This window comes from Phyllobates terribilis, unplaced genomic scaffold (assembly GCF_046119375.1).
Source record: "Phyllobates terribilis strain yellow unplaced genomic scaffold, ASM4611937v1 Scaffold_3__8_contigs__length_932513732, whole genome shotgun sequence".
Lineage (NCBI taxonomy): Eukaryota > Metazoa > Chordata > Amphibia > Anura > Dendrobatidae > Phyllobates > Phyllobates terribilis.
The window spans coordinates 770675657-770692457 of NW_027362763.1; the positions used below are offsets into that span (position 1 = coordinate 770675657).

The 16801-nt window shown below is 47.6% G+C and overlaps 1 protein-coding gene across 1 annotated transcript in view; it reads right to left on the reverse strand.

Moving 5' to 3' along the window:
- Positions 1–16801, reverse strand: part of PLCB1 (phospholipase C beta 1) — a 1235601-nt gene that overhangs the window by 279296 nt on the left and 939504 nt on the right. Inside the window, exons 22-23 of the mRNA XM_073672250.1 lie at positions 15226–15330; positions 6052–6161 (exon numbers count right to left, since the gene is read on the reverse strand). Of these exons, the coding sequence (XP_073528351.1) occupies positions 6052–6161; positions 15226–15330 (215 nt within the window). The remainder of the gene's footprint in view (positions 1–6051; positions 6162–15225; positions 15331–16801) is intronic.

A 16801-nucleotide genomic window follows, 5' to 3' on the forward strand; every position in this document is an offset into this window, starting at 1 on the left:
AGGACACTACAATATATTGCTGGTGGGTGACTGGCATGGCAGGACACTACAATATACTGCTGGTGGGTAACTGGCATGGTAGGACACTACAATATACTGCTGGTGGGTAACTGGCATGGTAGGACACTACAATATATTGCTGGTGGGTGACTGGCATGGTAGGACACTACAGTATACTGCTGGTGGGTGACTGGCATGGTAGGACACTACAATATATTGCTGGTGGGTGACTGGCATGGTAGGACACTACAATATACTGCTGGTGGGTAACTGGCATGGCAGGACACTACAATATATTGCTGGTGGGTGACTGGCATGGCAGGACACTACAATATACTGTTGGTGGGTGACTGGCATGGTAGGACACTACAATATACTGCTGGTGGGTAACTGGCATGGCAGGACACTACAATATATTGCTGCTGGGTGACTGGCATGGTAGGACACTACAATATACTGCTGGTGGGTAACTGGCATGGCAGGACACTGCAATATACTGCTGGTGGGTGACTGGCATGGCAGGACACTACAATATACTGCTGGTGGGTGACTGGCATGGCAGGACACTACAATATATTGCTGGTGGGTGACTGGCATGGTAGGACACTACAATATACTGCTGGTGGGTGACTGGCATGGCAGGACACTACAATATACTGCTGGTGGGTGACTGGCATGGCAGGACACTACAATATACTGCTGGTAGGTGACTGGTATGGCAGGACACTACAATATACTGCTGGTAGGTGACTGGTATGGCAGGACACTACAGTATACTGCTGGTGGGTGACTGGCATGGCAGGACACTACAATATACTGCTGGTGGGTGACTGGCATGGCAGGACACTACAATATACTGCTGGTGGGTGACTGGCATGGCAGGACACTACAATATACTGCTGGTTTGTGACTGGCATGGCAGGACACTACAATATACTGCTGGTAGGTGACTGGTATGGCAGGACACTACAGTATACTGCTGGTTGGTGACTGGCATGGTAGGACACTACAATATATTGCTGGTGGGTGACTGGCATGGTAGGACACTACAATATACTGCTGGTGGGTAACTGGCATGGCAGGACACTACAATATACTGCTGGTGGGTGACTGTCATGGCAGGACACAACAATATACTGCTGGTGGGTGACTGGAATGGCAGGACACTACAATATATTGCTGGTGGGTGACTGGCATGGCAGGACACTACAATATACTGCTGGTGGGTGACTGGCATGGCAGGACACTACAATATACTGCTGGTGGGTGACTGGCATGGCAGGACACTACAATATACTGCTGGTGGGTGACTGGCATGGCAGGACACTACAATATACTGCTGGTAGGTGACTGGTATGGCAGGACACTACAGTATACTGCTGGTTGGTGACTGGCATGGTAGGACACTACAATATATTGCTGGTGGGTGACTGGCATGGTAGGACACTACAATATACTGCTGGTGGGTAACTGGCATAGCAGGACACTACAATATACTGCTGGTGGGTGACTGGCATGGCAGGACACTACAATATACTGCTGGTGGGTGACTGGCATGGCAGGACACTACAATATACTGCTGGTGGGTGACTGGCATGGCAGGACACTACAATATACTGCTGGTAGGTGACTGGTATGGCAGGACACTACAGTATACTGCTGGTTGGTGACTGGCATGGTAGGACACTACAATATATTGCTGGTGGGTGACTGGCATGGCAGGACACTACAATATACTGTTGGTGGGTGACTGGCATGGCAGGACACTACAATATACTGCTGGTGGGTGACTAGCATGGCAGGACACAACAATATACTGCTGGTGGGTGACTGGCATGGCAGGACACTACAATATACTGCTGGTGGGTGACTGGCATGGTAGGACACTACAATATACTGCTGGTGGGTGACTGGCATGGCAGGACACAACAATATACTGCTGGTGGGTGGCTGGCATGGTAGGACACTACAATATACTGCTGGTGGGTGACTAGCATGGCAGGACACAACAATATACTGCTGGTGGGTGACTGGCATGGCAGGACACTACAATATACTGCTGGTAGGTGACTGGTATGGCAGGACACTACAGTATACTGCTGGTTGGTGACTGGCATGGTAGGACACTACAATATATTGCTGGTGGGTGACTGGCATGGTAGGACACTACAATATACTGCTGGTGGGTAACTGGCATAGCAGGACACTACAATATATTGCTGGTGGGTGACTGGCATGGCAGGACACTACAATATACTGTTGGTGGGTGACTGGCATGGCAGGACACTACAATATACTGCTGGTGGGTGACTGGCATGGCAGGACACAACAATATACTGCTGGTGGGTGACTGGCATGGCAGGACACTACAATATACTGCTGGTGGGTGACTGGCATGGCAGGACACTACAATATACTGTTGGTGGGTGACTGGCATGGCAGGACACTACAATATACTGCTGGTGGGTGACTAGCATGGCAGGACACAACAATATACTGCTGATGGGTGACTGGCATGGCAGGACACTACAATATACTGCTGGTGGGTGACTGGCATGGTAGGACACTACAATATACTGCTGGTGGGTGACTGGCATGGCAGGACACAACAATATACTGCTGGTGGGTGGCTGGCATGGTAGGACACTACAATATACTGCTGGTGGGTGACTAGCATGGCAGGACACAACAATATACTGCTGGTGGGTGACTGGCATGGCAGGACACTACAATATACTGCTAGTGGGTGACTGGCATGGTAGGACACTACAATATACTGCTGGTGGGTGACTGGCATGGCAGGACACAACAATATACTGCTGGTGGGTGGCTGGCATGGTAGGACACTACAATATACTGCTGGTGGGTGGCTGGCATGGTACAACACTACAGAGTCTCCCATGATTTATAGTAATATCACAATATTGCTGTAGTTATTCTCAGATCATATTTCCTTATGAAAAAGGAAGTTGCAAGTGACATTGTTCGCTAACACAGAAGACATATATCCGCATTTAGAATGTGTAGGGTCCTTTCCACATAGTCGACTACTTCTAGCTGTCCTTCTCCAGTAGGTGTATATGGCCAAAAATGATGCACGACAGAGCACATGGTGACTTTGTCTGCCCCATTAGAGTCAATGGCCTGTTTGGTGCATATGCCTGAATCCCATTTTGCAGGGGATTCAGACTTAAAGGGGTTTTCACACATTCTAAATTTAATTTTAAAAATTGTCTGTGTCTGACCCTGTACGAATCATACCACATCTCCTGGGCTGGGAGGAAGCAAAAGACAATACAGACATTACAGCAGGGGATCACAGAGGATTCATTTTGTGAGGTAAAACATTTCCCTGCCTGTTTTTAAACAATTTTTTACAAAATGAATCCTCTGTGATCCCCTGCTGTAATGTCTGTATACTCTTTTGCTTCCTCCCCTGCCCAGGAGATGTGGTATGTTCTGTACACGGTCAGACACAGACAATTTTAAAAATGAACTTTAGTTCGTGGGAAAACCCCTTTAAGCCTCAATGGGGCTATCGAACATGGGAAAGAATGCAGTGTGAAAGGGCTCTAACCTTTAAGGCCCCGCAGAGGGGATAAGTTGGCTTAATGGTCGATTTCAACCAGAAACAAGAACTGTCTGAGCCTCGCCATTCGGTATAGTTCAAAAAAACAATCAGGCGTATTGGATTTTTTCGGCTGATTATATGCTCTGGCTGTATCATTGCCCAAAAAATCCTCCACGGCCGATGCATTCTGAGATGGATCTCATCCCACCAATGAATAACTGTTCATCTGCCCACACTTGTCTTACATGTATGGGGGGATTTACTACTTGACACAACAATAGCCATTGAATCTCTATAGCCAGGAGTTGGGCTACACTTTTCTGTGCCTGGATATTTGTCATTTTAAGACAGGCTACATCTGTGAATATAGTCATCTTCACTTACATCTGGACTGGATACACTACATGCAGTACATTCCCACACACTGTGGCTATAATTATTAGGCATGTGAGAATTTTGATCATATCATTTTTATGCATATTTTCCATCTCCGAGCTGTATAAACTTAAATGCTTATTAGATGAAGCAGATCAGGTGATATGTATTTGTGTAATAAGGGAGGTGAGGCCTAAGGATATTAAGACCCTTCATCAAGGTGTGTAGAATTATTAGGCAGAATGTCAAAAATTGTCAAAAAAAAGTCAGAAATTGGTAAAAATATTGCAGAGGGATGCAGCACTCTTGAAATTGCTAAGGTATTGATCAAGGAGCTATCAAAAGTTTTGTTGCAAGTCGTCAACAGGGTCAAAAAAAAGAAAAAGAAAAAGACACAGAATAGCTGCCAACGGTTTGAGAAGAATCAAGTGTGAAGCGACAAGGAACCCATTATCTTCCAGTGCTATCATATTCCAGAACTACAACCTCCCTGGAGGCCCAGACTCTGGAACTCTCTGGGAGAGGAAGTGGTGATGTCCAACTCACTTAATGAGTTCAAGAGAGGCCTGGACGCCTTTCTTGAGAACAATAAAATTACATCTTATGCTTAGTGATAGTTAATTAATCCAGGGATTTAATCTGACTGCCAGATTGGTGTCGGGAAGTGAATTTTTCCTCAATGATGTAAATTGGCCTATACCGCATTTTTTTTTTTTGCCTTCCCCTGGATCAACGCTGCGGAATAGCTGCAGTGCACAAGAAATAGGCTGAACTGGATGGACGCTTGTCTTTTTTCGGCCTTATAAACTATGTAACTATGTAACTATGTAAGGTGTTCAGTGCTCAGAGATATGGCCAAGGTTAGGGAGGCTGAAACTCGACGACCACTAAGCAAGACACAGAAGTACAAGGTGTTCGGTGCTCAGAGATATGGCCAAGGTTAGGGATGCTGAAACCCGACGACCACTAAGCAAGACACAGAAGTACAAGGTGTTCGGTGCTCAGAGATATGGCCAAGGTTAGGGAGGCTGAAACCCGACGACCACTGAGCAAGACACAGAAGTACAAGGTGTTCAGTGCTCAGAGATATGGCTAAGGTTAGAGAGGCTGAAACGCAACCACCACTGAATAAAACACCGAAGGGAAAATGTCAAGACTTGGCCAAGAAATATCTGAAGACAGATTTTTCAAAGGTTTTATGGACTAATGAGATGAGAGAAACTCTTGATGATGAGATGGATGAGCCCATGGCATAAACCTTAAGTTTGATTCAAAACGCCAGCACGGTGGAGGTGGGGTACTGTTATGGGCTGGTTGGACTTTTTCAGCTTGAAGATGGACTCAAAATCAACTCCCAAACCTAATGTCAGGTTTTACAAGACATTTTCTTCAAGCAGCATTACAGAAAAAAAAGTCTGCATCTTTCAAGAAAACCATGATTTTTATGCAGGACAATGCTCCATTGAAGTCTCCACTTCTCGGCTGTCAGTAAAGGCCTTAAACATAAAAGAATAATGACATGGCCCCTTCCTCACCTGACCTAAACCCTACTGAGAACTAGTGGGTTCTACTTAAATTGGAGATTTAAGGTGAAGGAAAACAGTCACCTCTCTGACCAGTGTCTGGGAAGCTGTGGTTGGTGCAGCCCAAAAAGTTGACCAACAGATTAAGAAATTGACAGACTCCATGGATGGAGCTTATCAGTGGTGTTGAAAAGAAGGGCGGCTACATTGGTCACTGACATTTTTTAAATGTCAGAAATGTATTTTTGTACATTTCGACTTGTTTGGTTATTCTTCTTACTTTAACAGATGAAAGTAAACAATTGAGATGGGGAAATTGACATTTTCCACTTAGTCGCCCAATAATTCTGCACACAGAGATATTCTCCTAAGAAAGACAAATTCTCACTATCACTTTCTGAAATATTCAGGTTTATTAACCTTTTGGATTGAGCAACAGCATGTAGCTGTTAAATAATAAAATGAGTCATCAAAAATATAAATTGTCTAATAATTGTGCACACGGTGTATATGAAACCTGTGGATGTGCCCTCACTTCTGCAGATATAACACCTTATCCCTGAAGTCGTGGTAGTACTTTACCTCTTTCTTCACTTCTTCTTCATCCTCCAGCGTGAGGGCCGCCAGCTGTCTTGATCTCTGTTCCATCAAGTTGACATATTTAATTGGATTTGACAAAGCTTCAATCACATCTGCCGGGTCACAAAACAGACAAAATCCACATTAAGGCCATGCTCACATGATGCGAATGCTTTGCAGTTTTTTGTTGCAATTTTCTGTGTTTTTGGAAAATCGCGGCAAAAAGTGCAACGAATGCAGATTGTGAACATGGCCTTTATGACATATCTCAAGGCTCAATTATCAATCTGAATATGACAAGGATTGGGGTAATATATGCAGCTATGATGTGCATCATCTATTAATGTATTACCATTTATGCTGCATTTACACAAATATTGTATCACATCAGTGTGCCAGACAGATAGCCCAAAGGATTGATGTTATAATTATGTACAGCCAGACCTGTTGTGTTCAGTCTGTAATATCTGTAATATACGTATGTGTTCTCAGAAATATCAACCTGATTTGGGGAACTCATAATGACATTATTGGAAAACAAAACACATACACATGTAGCACCCTGAGGATTCGGCTGCTACAGGGGTATTGCACCTCAACCCAGAGGTGTGATATTCCACTCCCGGGTAAGGATGGAGTGTGGATCTGAGCTCGGTAGGCTGCATGCACTACACACATCCCATTTCCGAGGAACAGGCCGACGGTACTCCCACTTAGAAATGTGCAGGTACGACCGAGTCTGTTCCTGGCTGGAGTGGGAGGGGGGTGGTACATCCCAAGTAGTGTAGGGGCAGATAGGGGGAGCAGCCTGGGTAAAGATAGGAGCTCATTGGGTGCTGGTCACCTGAGCTCACACATAGAGGGTGTATATAAGGTGGGCACCAACTAAGATCAGGGTCAGATGCAGAGGATCAGATGCAGAGAGTCAGTCAGCTGCAGAGAACAAGTCAGGAGCAGAGGAGAGAAGAAAGACAAAGACCCAGAGTGAGAGAGGAGAAAAGAGAGAGACCCAGAGCACAGAAGAGAAGGACTCTGAGATCCCAACTCAAAGCACCGGGTGAAGAGTCGGCATCAGGGTACCGGAACCCAAGCTGGTGGGGGTAAAAACATTCCCCAGCCAGAGACCGGAGACCGTGGGCAGCGTCTGCCACGGTCACCCATCACATCCACCCCGAAGGCACACCACATGAAGGGTCAGGGAACCCAGGGCCAAGGGTGTCCCAACAGAAGGCCCGAGGGAGCTGGACCTAGGTGGATTACTGGTGGGGACGGCCAGAGAACGGGACAGAAAGAGAGCTCAGGGCCACGCTCCGGACTTGTTTGGGGGTTGGCTGGATCCAGGACCTGGTGGACGCAGCACGGCTCGGGTGGTCACTAGCAGCTGGAGTGACCAGTACAACATCTGCAGTAAGTAAACACCCTTAACTGCACAACCCGACTCTGTCTTCACTGCCGTCTGCACTACACCACCACAACCCCCCATCCTCTGCGCCTGTCCCCTCTGAGGCTATACCCCTCCCGTTGGGGGTTATCCCACCAAGCTGCGCACCCACCATCAGCCTCAGCGGACCCTGCTGCAGCGGCGGCCACAGTGACCGCATCACAACGGGTGGCGTAGTCGACACAAAAGAACTCTTAATAACATCTGTAGGACTGCCACATAACACTGAGTTTGACGCCCTGGGCACGGGGCCGGGTCACAGCCGCTCGGAGACTACAACCCCCCATCTGATCCGGTGCCGGGTATTCCCCTCAAAAAGGAATATGTCCCAGGGGGCGCGTCAACTTTGGCGTAGTCGGCAGGATTACGTGCCCGCAACACCCGGGTACTGCGTGCCTGAAGAAAAGTGCAAGTTTACCTCAGAAAGAAGTCTCCCGCCGGTTCCGGAGGGTCCACGCCATCGGACCCCATCACAAGTCGTTTCCCGCCGATTGGCCGCCATTTCCAACTTGTTCCCGCCATCTGCAGAGTTTCCCGCCACTGGGCGACGCTTCCCGCCAAAACCGCAGATTTCCCGCCTTGGAAGAGCAGCGGACGCCATTATGGGCGTGCCAAAGGAGGGCAGGAGGCCACCTCCCATCGTGGGCCGGGACAGAAAATGGCGCCAAAAGTGGAAACCGCCCCCACCAACAGAGACTGTGATGCTGGAGGTGTCTGTCAGCGTGAAAGAACTACCCCTGGAGCTGACAGTCACCGAGTTGCCCCGGGACCGCCCTCGAAGTGGGAGGAGACGAGAGAAAAGAACGAAGATGGGTGCCGCCTGGAGCAGTCTGGAGCGAGCGCACCCGGAGGCAGGAAGCCTGGAGAGGAGCAGCAGAAAAGCTCACCCGGAGATGTCCAGAGAGCAGAGCAGCACCGGCCCGCTGGCCAGGAGCCTGCTGGAAGAAGAGCAGAGCAGCACCGACCCGTTGGTCAGGAGCCTGCTGGACACCACGACCCCACTAGGCCTAGTGGAGGTCCTTGCACAGCTCCCCCGAGACCGGGAGTGTGCGCAGACTGCCCTGGAGGGCCTCGCACGGAGGATGGCCCGGGTACAGCGCGAGATATTGGCGGAATGGAGCCGGGAGATGGCCCAGCAAGCTGAAACCAAGACGCAAGCTGAAACCAAGACCCGGAGCACGCCAGCCGAGATGAGGAAGGAGACCGCCTCTGAGGATGGCGCGGGAGGACCGAAGGCCGGAGACGGCGCCGAGAAGGGAGCCGAACGCATGGAGGCAGGTAAAGGGGACGCCTATACCCCAAGCCGTGACACCGCTTACCTGCCCCAGCTCCCCGTCGCAGAGCCCGAAAGTCCCCCTGCTGTGCCCGAAAACGCCATGTCACCGACGCAGACTAGGCCCCAACCGGAAGCCGCCGCCGCGACCCCTGTGACGTCACGCGCCTCGACCCGGGGCGTGACAAAGCAGGAAATACCACCAGCCTGGTCTCAAGGCCTAGTACCCCCGGGCGCCGAATCACCAACAGCGCCCCCTACCTCCGCGGAGCCTCCGGCCTGGCCGCAAGGCCAGGTAGCCCAGGGCGCCGCCGTCCTAACGGTGCCCTTCACCTTCCAGGTGCCCCAGGCCTGGCCCCAAGGCCTGGGCAACCCGGGCGCCACCACCACCGCGCCCGCACCCGTAAAACCAAGGGTGCCGCGTCTGGGAGAGGACTTGTTTGCCCAGCACACGTGGCCGGACGGGCAGCCTTTCATCTGGCCCCAGAAGTATTACGAACTGGAGCACCAGAGGAGGGTTGGGGCCATGTGTGCACCCCTGATTCCGGCTCCGAAGCCCGTAATAAGGATCTCGCCCCCGCTAGCGGAAGCACAGTTTGAGTGGGACCCCACCGGAGAAGATCTAATGGGGTTCACTCAGGAAACTAGGGCAGCTGCAGCAGAGCGTGCGGAGTGCTGCCGCCAACAGCTCGAGGAGTTTGCGAGGGAGCGGAGAGAGAGGCGGGTCCGGGAACAACAGGCCCAAATAAGGAGCGCCGAGCAAAAGAGCCGGACCAGGAGGGACCCCCGTGCAGCGCACAGTCCCCGTACCACCGGGACTGTAATCAAGTTTAACCAGCAGCGCGGGTGGGGCTTCATTCGAGACAACAACACCCCCGGCGACGTCTTTGTCACGCGCAGAGACGTGGAGTCCCATCTGCCGGAGGGGCACAGAGGTCGTGACCTCTACATCGGAGATGAGGTCACCTTTACCCGGCACAAGTGTGCCAAGGGACCTTACGCCCTCCACGTACACCGCCTGACGGAGGAGGAGTTGCGGTGCGAGGAGGAGGAGCAAGAGGACCCGGACGGGTCTGAAGTAACAACCAGCTGTAAGCAAAGAGCAGGAGGAAGACGCCGTTGAGTGCGGCAGAGAAGTGATGTAAATAGTTACCCGACCGGGTACCAAAGAAACTGTTGATACATATATATATAGTCCCCGTTGGGACCAGCTGAGTGAACTGTTTACCCGTTAACCCCTTAATCCCACAGGCTGAGGACTGTGAGCAGCCATTCCCTTCCCTCTACCTGGCCGAGGACTGAGAGCGGCCAACTTCCCCTGTATATAGTTGCGCTTCCTAAAGCGCCCCTCACCGGTTTTATAGGAAAACCAGTTTTTCTAAGAGACTGTCGCACTTTTCCCGGACACACGTTGCACAGTGTCCGGAGGAGGAACCTGAAACAAGAGACGACGAGAAAGTTTTATCTGCTAAGATATGTTATTTATATATGTTTTATATGAAAAAAAAAAAAATTTTGTATGTTTTGGTGTTATTTATGTCTTACAGCCCGAGGACGTGCTGTGATTTACCAGGGGGGAATGTAGCACCCTGAGGATTCGGCTGCTACAGGGGTATTGCACCTCAACCCAGAGGTGTGATATTCCACTCCCGGGTAAGGATGGAGTGTGGATCTGAGCTCGGTAGGCTGCATGCACTACACACATCCCATTTCCGAGGAACAGGCCGACGGTACTCCCACTTAGAAATGTGCAGGTACGACCGAGTCTGTTCCTGGCTGGAGTGGGAGGGGGGTGGTACATCCCAAGTAGTGTAGGGGCAGATAGGGGGAGCAGCCTGGGTAAAGATAGGAGCTCATTGGGTGCTGGTCACCTGAGCTCACACATAGAGGGTGTATATAAGGTGGGCACCAACTAAGATCAGGGTCAGATGCAGAGGATCAGATGCAGAGAGTCAGTCAGCTGCAGAGAACAAGTCAGGAGCAGAGGAGAGAAGAAAGACAAAGACCCAGAGTGAGAGAGGAGAAAAGAGAGAGACCCAGAGCACAGAAGAGAAGGACTCTGAGATCCCAACTCAAAGCACCGGGTGAAGAGTCGGCATCAGGGTACCGGAACCCAAGCTGGTGGGGGTAAAAACATTCCCCAGCCAGAGACCGGAGACCGTGGGCAGCGTCTGCCACGGTCACCCATCACATCCACCCCGAAGGCACACCACATGAAGGGTCAGGGAACCCAGGGCCAAGGGTGTCCCAACAGAAGGCCCGAGGGAGCTGGACCTAGGTGGATTACTGGTGGGGACGGCCAGAGAACGGGACAGAAAGAGAGCTCAGGGCCACGCTCCGGACTTGTTTGGGGGTTGGCTGGATCCAGGACCTGGTGGACGCAGCACGGCTCGGGTGGTCACTAGCAGCTGGAGTGACCAGTACAACATCTGCAGTAAGTAAACACCCTTAACTGCACAACCCGACTCTGTCTTCACTGCCGTCTGCACTACACCACCACAACCCCCCATCCTCTGCGCCTGTCCCCTCTGAGGCTATACCCCTCCCGTTGGGGGTTATCCCACCAAGCTGCGCACCCACCATCAGCCTCAGCGGACCCTGCTGCAGCGGCGGCCACAGTGACCGCATCACAACGGGTGGCGTAGTCGACACAAAAGAACTCTTAATAACATCTGTAGGACTGCCACATAACACTGAGTTTGACGCCCTGGGCACGGGGCCGGGTCACAGCCGCTCGGAGACTACAACCCCCCATCTGATCCGGTGCCGGGTATTCCCCTCAAAAAGGAATATGTCCCAGGGGGCGCGTCACACACACATATGTATATACAGTGACATGTAAAAGTTTGGGCACCCCTGGTCAAAATTACTGTTATTGAGAACAATTAAGCAAGTTGAAGATGAAACGATTTCTAAAAGGCCTAAAGTTAAAGATGACACATTTCCTTTGTATTTTAGGCAAAAAAATATATTTTCATATTTTACATTTTAAAAATTACAAAAAGGAAAATGGGCCGATGCAAATGTTTGGGCACCCTGCGAGGTTAGTACCTAGTAGCACCCTCTTTTCAAAGTATCACAGCGTGTAAACTCTTTTTGTATCCAAACAAGAGTCTTTCAATTCTTGTTTGAGGGATGTTCATCCATTTTTCCTTGGAAAATTCTTCCAGTTCTGTGAGACTCCTGGGTCGTCTAGCATGCACTGCTATTTTGAGGTCTAGCCACTGATTTTCAATGATGTTCAGATCAGGGGACTGTGAGGGCCAATGTAAAACCTTCAGCTTGTGCCTTTTCAGGTCATCTATTGTGGATTTTGACGTGTGTTTAGGATCATTATCCATATGTAGAAGCCATCGTCTTTTCAACTTCAGCTTTTTTACAGATGGTGTTATGTTTGCATCAAGAATTAGTTGAAATTTCATTTAATCAATTCTTCCCTCTACCCATGAAATGTTCCTCGTGCCATTGGCTGCTGCACAACCTCAAAGCATGATTGATCCACCTCCATGCTTAATGGTTGGTGAGATGTTCTTTTCCTGAAATTCTGTACCCTTTTTTCTCCATACATACTTCTGATCATTGTGGCCAAAGAGTTCTATTTTAACCTCATCGGTCCACAGGACTTGTTTCCAAAATGCATCAGGCTTGTTTAGATGTTCTTTTGCAAATGTCTGATGCTGAATTTTATGGTGAGGACGCAGGAGAGGTTTTCTTCTGATGACTCTTCCATGAAGGCCATGTTTGTGCAGGTGTCTCTGAAAAGTAGAATAATGTACCACAACAATGTACCAACCTTTTACATGCCACTATATATATATATATATATATATATATATATATATATAAGCATGTGTGTTCATATATATACAAATATATACATATATATATATATATATATATATATATATACAGTACAGACCAAAAGTTTGGGCACACCTTCTCATTTAAAGATTTTTCTGTATTTTCATGACTATAAAAATAGTACATTCACACTGAAGGCATCGAAACTATGAATTAACACATGTGGAATTATATACTAATCAAAAAGGTTCTTCAAAGTAGCCACCTTTTGATTTGATGACTGCTTTGCACACTCTTGGCATTCTCTTGATGAGCTTCAAGAGGTAGTCACCGGAAATGGTTTTCACTTCACAGGTGTGCCCTGTCAGGTTTAATAAGTGGGATTTCTTGCCTTATAAATGGGGTTGGGACCATCAGTTGTGTTGTGCAGAAGTCTGGTGGATACACAGCTGATAGTTCTACTGAATAGACTGTTAGAATTTGTATTATGGCAAGAAAAAAGCAGCTAAGTAAAGAAAAACGAGTGGCCATCATTACTTTAAGAAATGAAGATCAGTCAGTCCGAAAAATTGGGAAAACTTTGAAAGTGTCCCCAAGTGCAGTTGCAAAAACCATCAAGCGCTACAAAGAAACTGGCTCACATGAGGACTGCCCCAGGAAAGGAAGACCAAGAGTCACCTCTGCTTCTGAGGATAAGATTATCCGAGTCACCAGCCTCAGAAATCGCAGGTTAACAGCAGCTCAGATTAGAGACCAGGTCAATGCCACACAGAGTTCTAGCAGCAGACACATCTCTTCAACAACTGTTAAGAGGAGACTTTGTGCAGCAGGCCTTCATGGTAAAATAGCTGCTAGGAAACCACTGCTAAGGACAGGCAACAAGCAGAAGAGACTTGTTTGGGCTAAAGAACACAAGGAATGGACATTAGACCAGTGGAAATCTGTGCTTTGGTCTGATGAGTCCAAATTTGAGATCTTTGGTTCCAACCACCGTGTCTTTGTGCGGCGCAGAAAAGGTGAACGGATGGACTCTACATGCCTGGTTCCCACCGTGAAGCATGGAGGAGGAGGTGTGATGGTGTGGGGGTGCTTTACTGGTGACACTGTTGGGGATTTATTCAAAATTGAAGGCATACTGAACCAGCATGGCTACCACAGCATCTTGCAGCGGCATGCTATTCCATCCAGTTTGCGTTTAGTTGGACCATCATTTATTTTTCAACAGGACAATGACCCCAAACACACCTCCAGGCTGTGTAAGGGCTATTTGACCAAGAAGGAGAGTGATGGGGTGCTACGCCAGACGACCTGGCCTCCACAGTCACCAGACCTGAACCCAATCAAGATGGTTTGGGGTGAGCTGGACTGCAGAGTGAAGGCAAAAGGGCCAAGAAGTGCTAAGCATCTCTGGGAACTCCTTCAAGATTGTTGGAAGACCATTTCCGGTGACTACCTCTTGAAGCTCATCAAGAGAATGCCAAGAGTGTGCAAAGCAGTCATCAAAGCATAAGGTGGCTACTTTGAAGAACCTAGAATAGAAGACATATTTTCAGTTGTTTCACACTTTTTTGTTAAGTATATAATTCCACATGTGTTAATTCATAGTTTTGATGCCTTCAGTGTGAATGTACAATTTTCATAGTCATGAAAATACAGAAAAATCTTTAAATGAGAAGGTGTGTCCAAACTTTTGGTCTGTACAGTATATATATATATATATATATATATATATATATACATATACACACACACATACACATAGCAGTACTAATACTTTGTGATGTACAATACAGCTGAGAGGCTGAGCTGGTGTTGCCATCTTGTGGACAAATCAAGAAGTTTTTTATTTACTGAAAGAACCAGGATGTTGTACACAAGGATAAGCTGGTAAACTAATGTCCATATGCTGTTAGTACATACGGAGGCCATACAGTGGTGGTATCCTCATCTCAGGACTCTCCAATCCGGCACTGCATACCCAGCTACATGCTAAATACAGCAGTGCTGCAGGGAAAGAGTGCAGGAGTTTCCCTTGAGACAATAGCTAATTGGATAAGGTGTCTTTAAAAGTCAACCCACTGGCTAATGATCCTGAGAGCCAAGATGTCTACTTTTCAGAAGGCATTTGTACTCGTGGGTTGAACCCCTTAAGTGCCAGGGCTGAGTTGCAGCACGTATTCACTCAGTTATATATTTATGGCACTGAAAAATCATCCCACATACTATCCTTCTGCCACGTGACAACTCAAGGTGCAGGTTTCACATCCAGATAAAGAATTCTGGTCTGCCCTGTTTCACTCCAGAGACAGTCTATCTATCAAGGCTTCCTTTTTTGGATAAATTCACACGTTGCACATCTGGTGCAGGTTTTTTAGCAACATATCTGCAGCTTATGTCCAGTGAACTGACAAAATGGAGAATGTGGGGAAACTTTTTTTTTTCTCTCCACGTCCAAGAAAAACTGATGCCACTATGATGAAACATCGATCTAAGTCTGATCAGAATAATCGGACCATTTTTCTCGGCTGTGGAGGAATCGGTCGGGTGACGTCACCCTTATGTGTAATTACCTATTATAATTTACACTTTTTTTTATTGTCCAGAATCGCTGCACAATTTCCACTTTTCTTCATTCAACAGAAACCCAATAGAAGATCCGTACCTGCGAATGTGTCAGGGACGTAATCCTTCACCTCTATGTACACGAAGATTGCTGGCAGAGTGAGTGGCACATTTTTCTCATTTCTCAGGCAGATATAGTGATAACCTGGGGAAGAAAATGATTGATGTTTCATAAAGTTTGAAGAAAAGGCAGAGCTATGGTGAGAGATTTTTCTTTCTGTTATGAAAAATAGCAGCCGAGCCGCTTCGTGCTTTTAGATCTACATAATAGAAATTCTGAAGAATCAATCAAAAATAAATCCAGAGCACAATACTGTATTCTGAGGTTTCTTAAAGGGACACTAAACATAGAGTCTATTTTAAAACCATTATTGTAGTTAAAGGAGTTTCTGGGGGTTTGATACTGATATACTAATAGTCTTATCCTTAGATTAGATCAGTGGGCCGCCCTACTGTTCAGCTGATTCTGGTGAGCCTTGAGTACATCTTATGGTTTACCAGACACAGTGCTGTGAAGTCTGCAGTGGCCGTACCTGGTACTGCAGCTCTCTGCAGTTGAATCCCACTTAAAGGGAATCTGTCACCAGGTTTTCGCCACCTAATCTGAGAGCAGCATAATGCAGAGACAGAGACCCTGATTCCAATGATGTGTCACTTACTGGGCTGCTTAGTGTAGTTTTTATAAAATCACAGTTTTATCAGCAGGAGATTATCAACAGAGGACTTGTAAACCTGCTGCCATGTCACCCTCCATATTCATGAGCTTAGAATGACCCCGTCCCAACCACTGATTGGCAGCTTTCTGTGTAAATGGGCAGAAAGCGGCCAATCAGTGGTGTGGGTAGGGTTATATAGAGCTGAACATTCAAAGACCCAGTAGACCAGCAGCAGAGAAAATAGTGATTTTATCAAAGAGAGAGCAAGCAGCCCAATAAGTGAAACATCACTGGAATCAGGGTCTCTGTCCTTACATCATGCTGCTCTTAGATGGGGTAACAAAAACCTGGTTACAGATTCCCTTTAAGTGAAATAAACTGAGTCTGAGCTGACAAACTAGGCACAGTCACAACATAATGTATGGCATCCAACTGGTACACAATGAAGGGTACAGTGAGCTTGTGGAAGCAGCATGGCCACTTTATGATTAGTGACATATGCTGAGTGTTGGACCCTCAATGGTCAGATACTGACCTATCATAATGATGGATCATTAATATCATCCTCCTAGAAAACCCCTCCTAGAAATTCAGCTATTGTTTCCTGTTATCAACCATATCAACTCACTGCATTACCCCAGTCTTGAGAATTCTCACAAACATTTACATTCATTTGTGTGAATGATATGGGCAGCACTTTTTCTAAATTTTATTTTGAATTGATTTTTGCATACAAGGGGTAAGCCTATTATATACATTTATGGCATATGCACACAATACGCTATAAATGTGGAATGTGTGTGAGCCTCAATTCTGAGACTCTCCCTAATTTTGGAGATCTGGGGGTCTTATGAACTCCAATTGTGATTATCTCTGGCTGTTGCTACAGAATTCTTATTGAGAGCCTAAAGGCAAGCATGGCCACCTCTCCTAGGAATACTGCCAAATACTGTGCCAAAA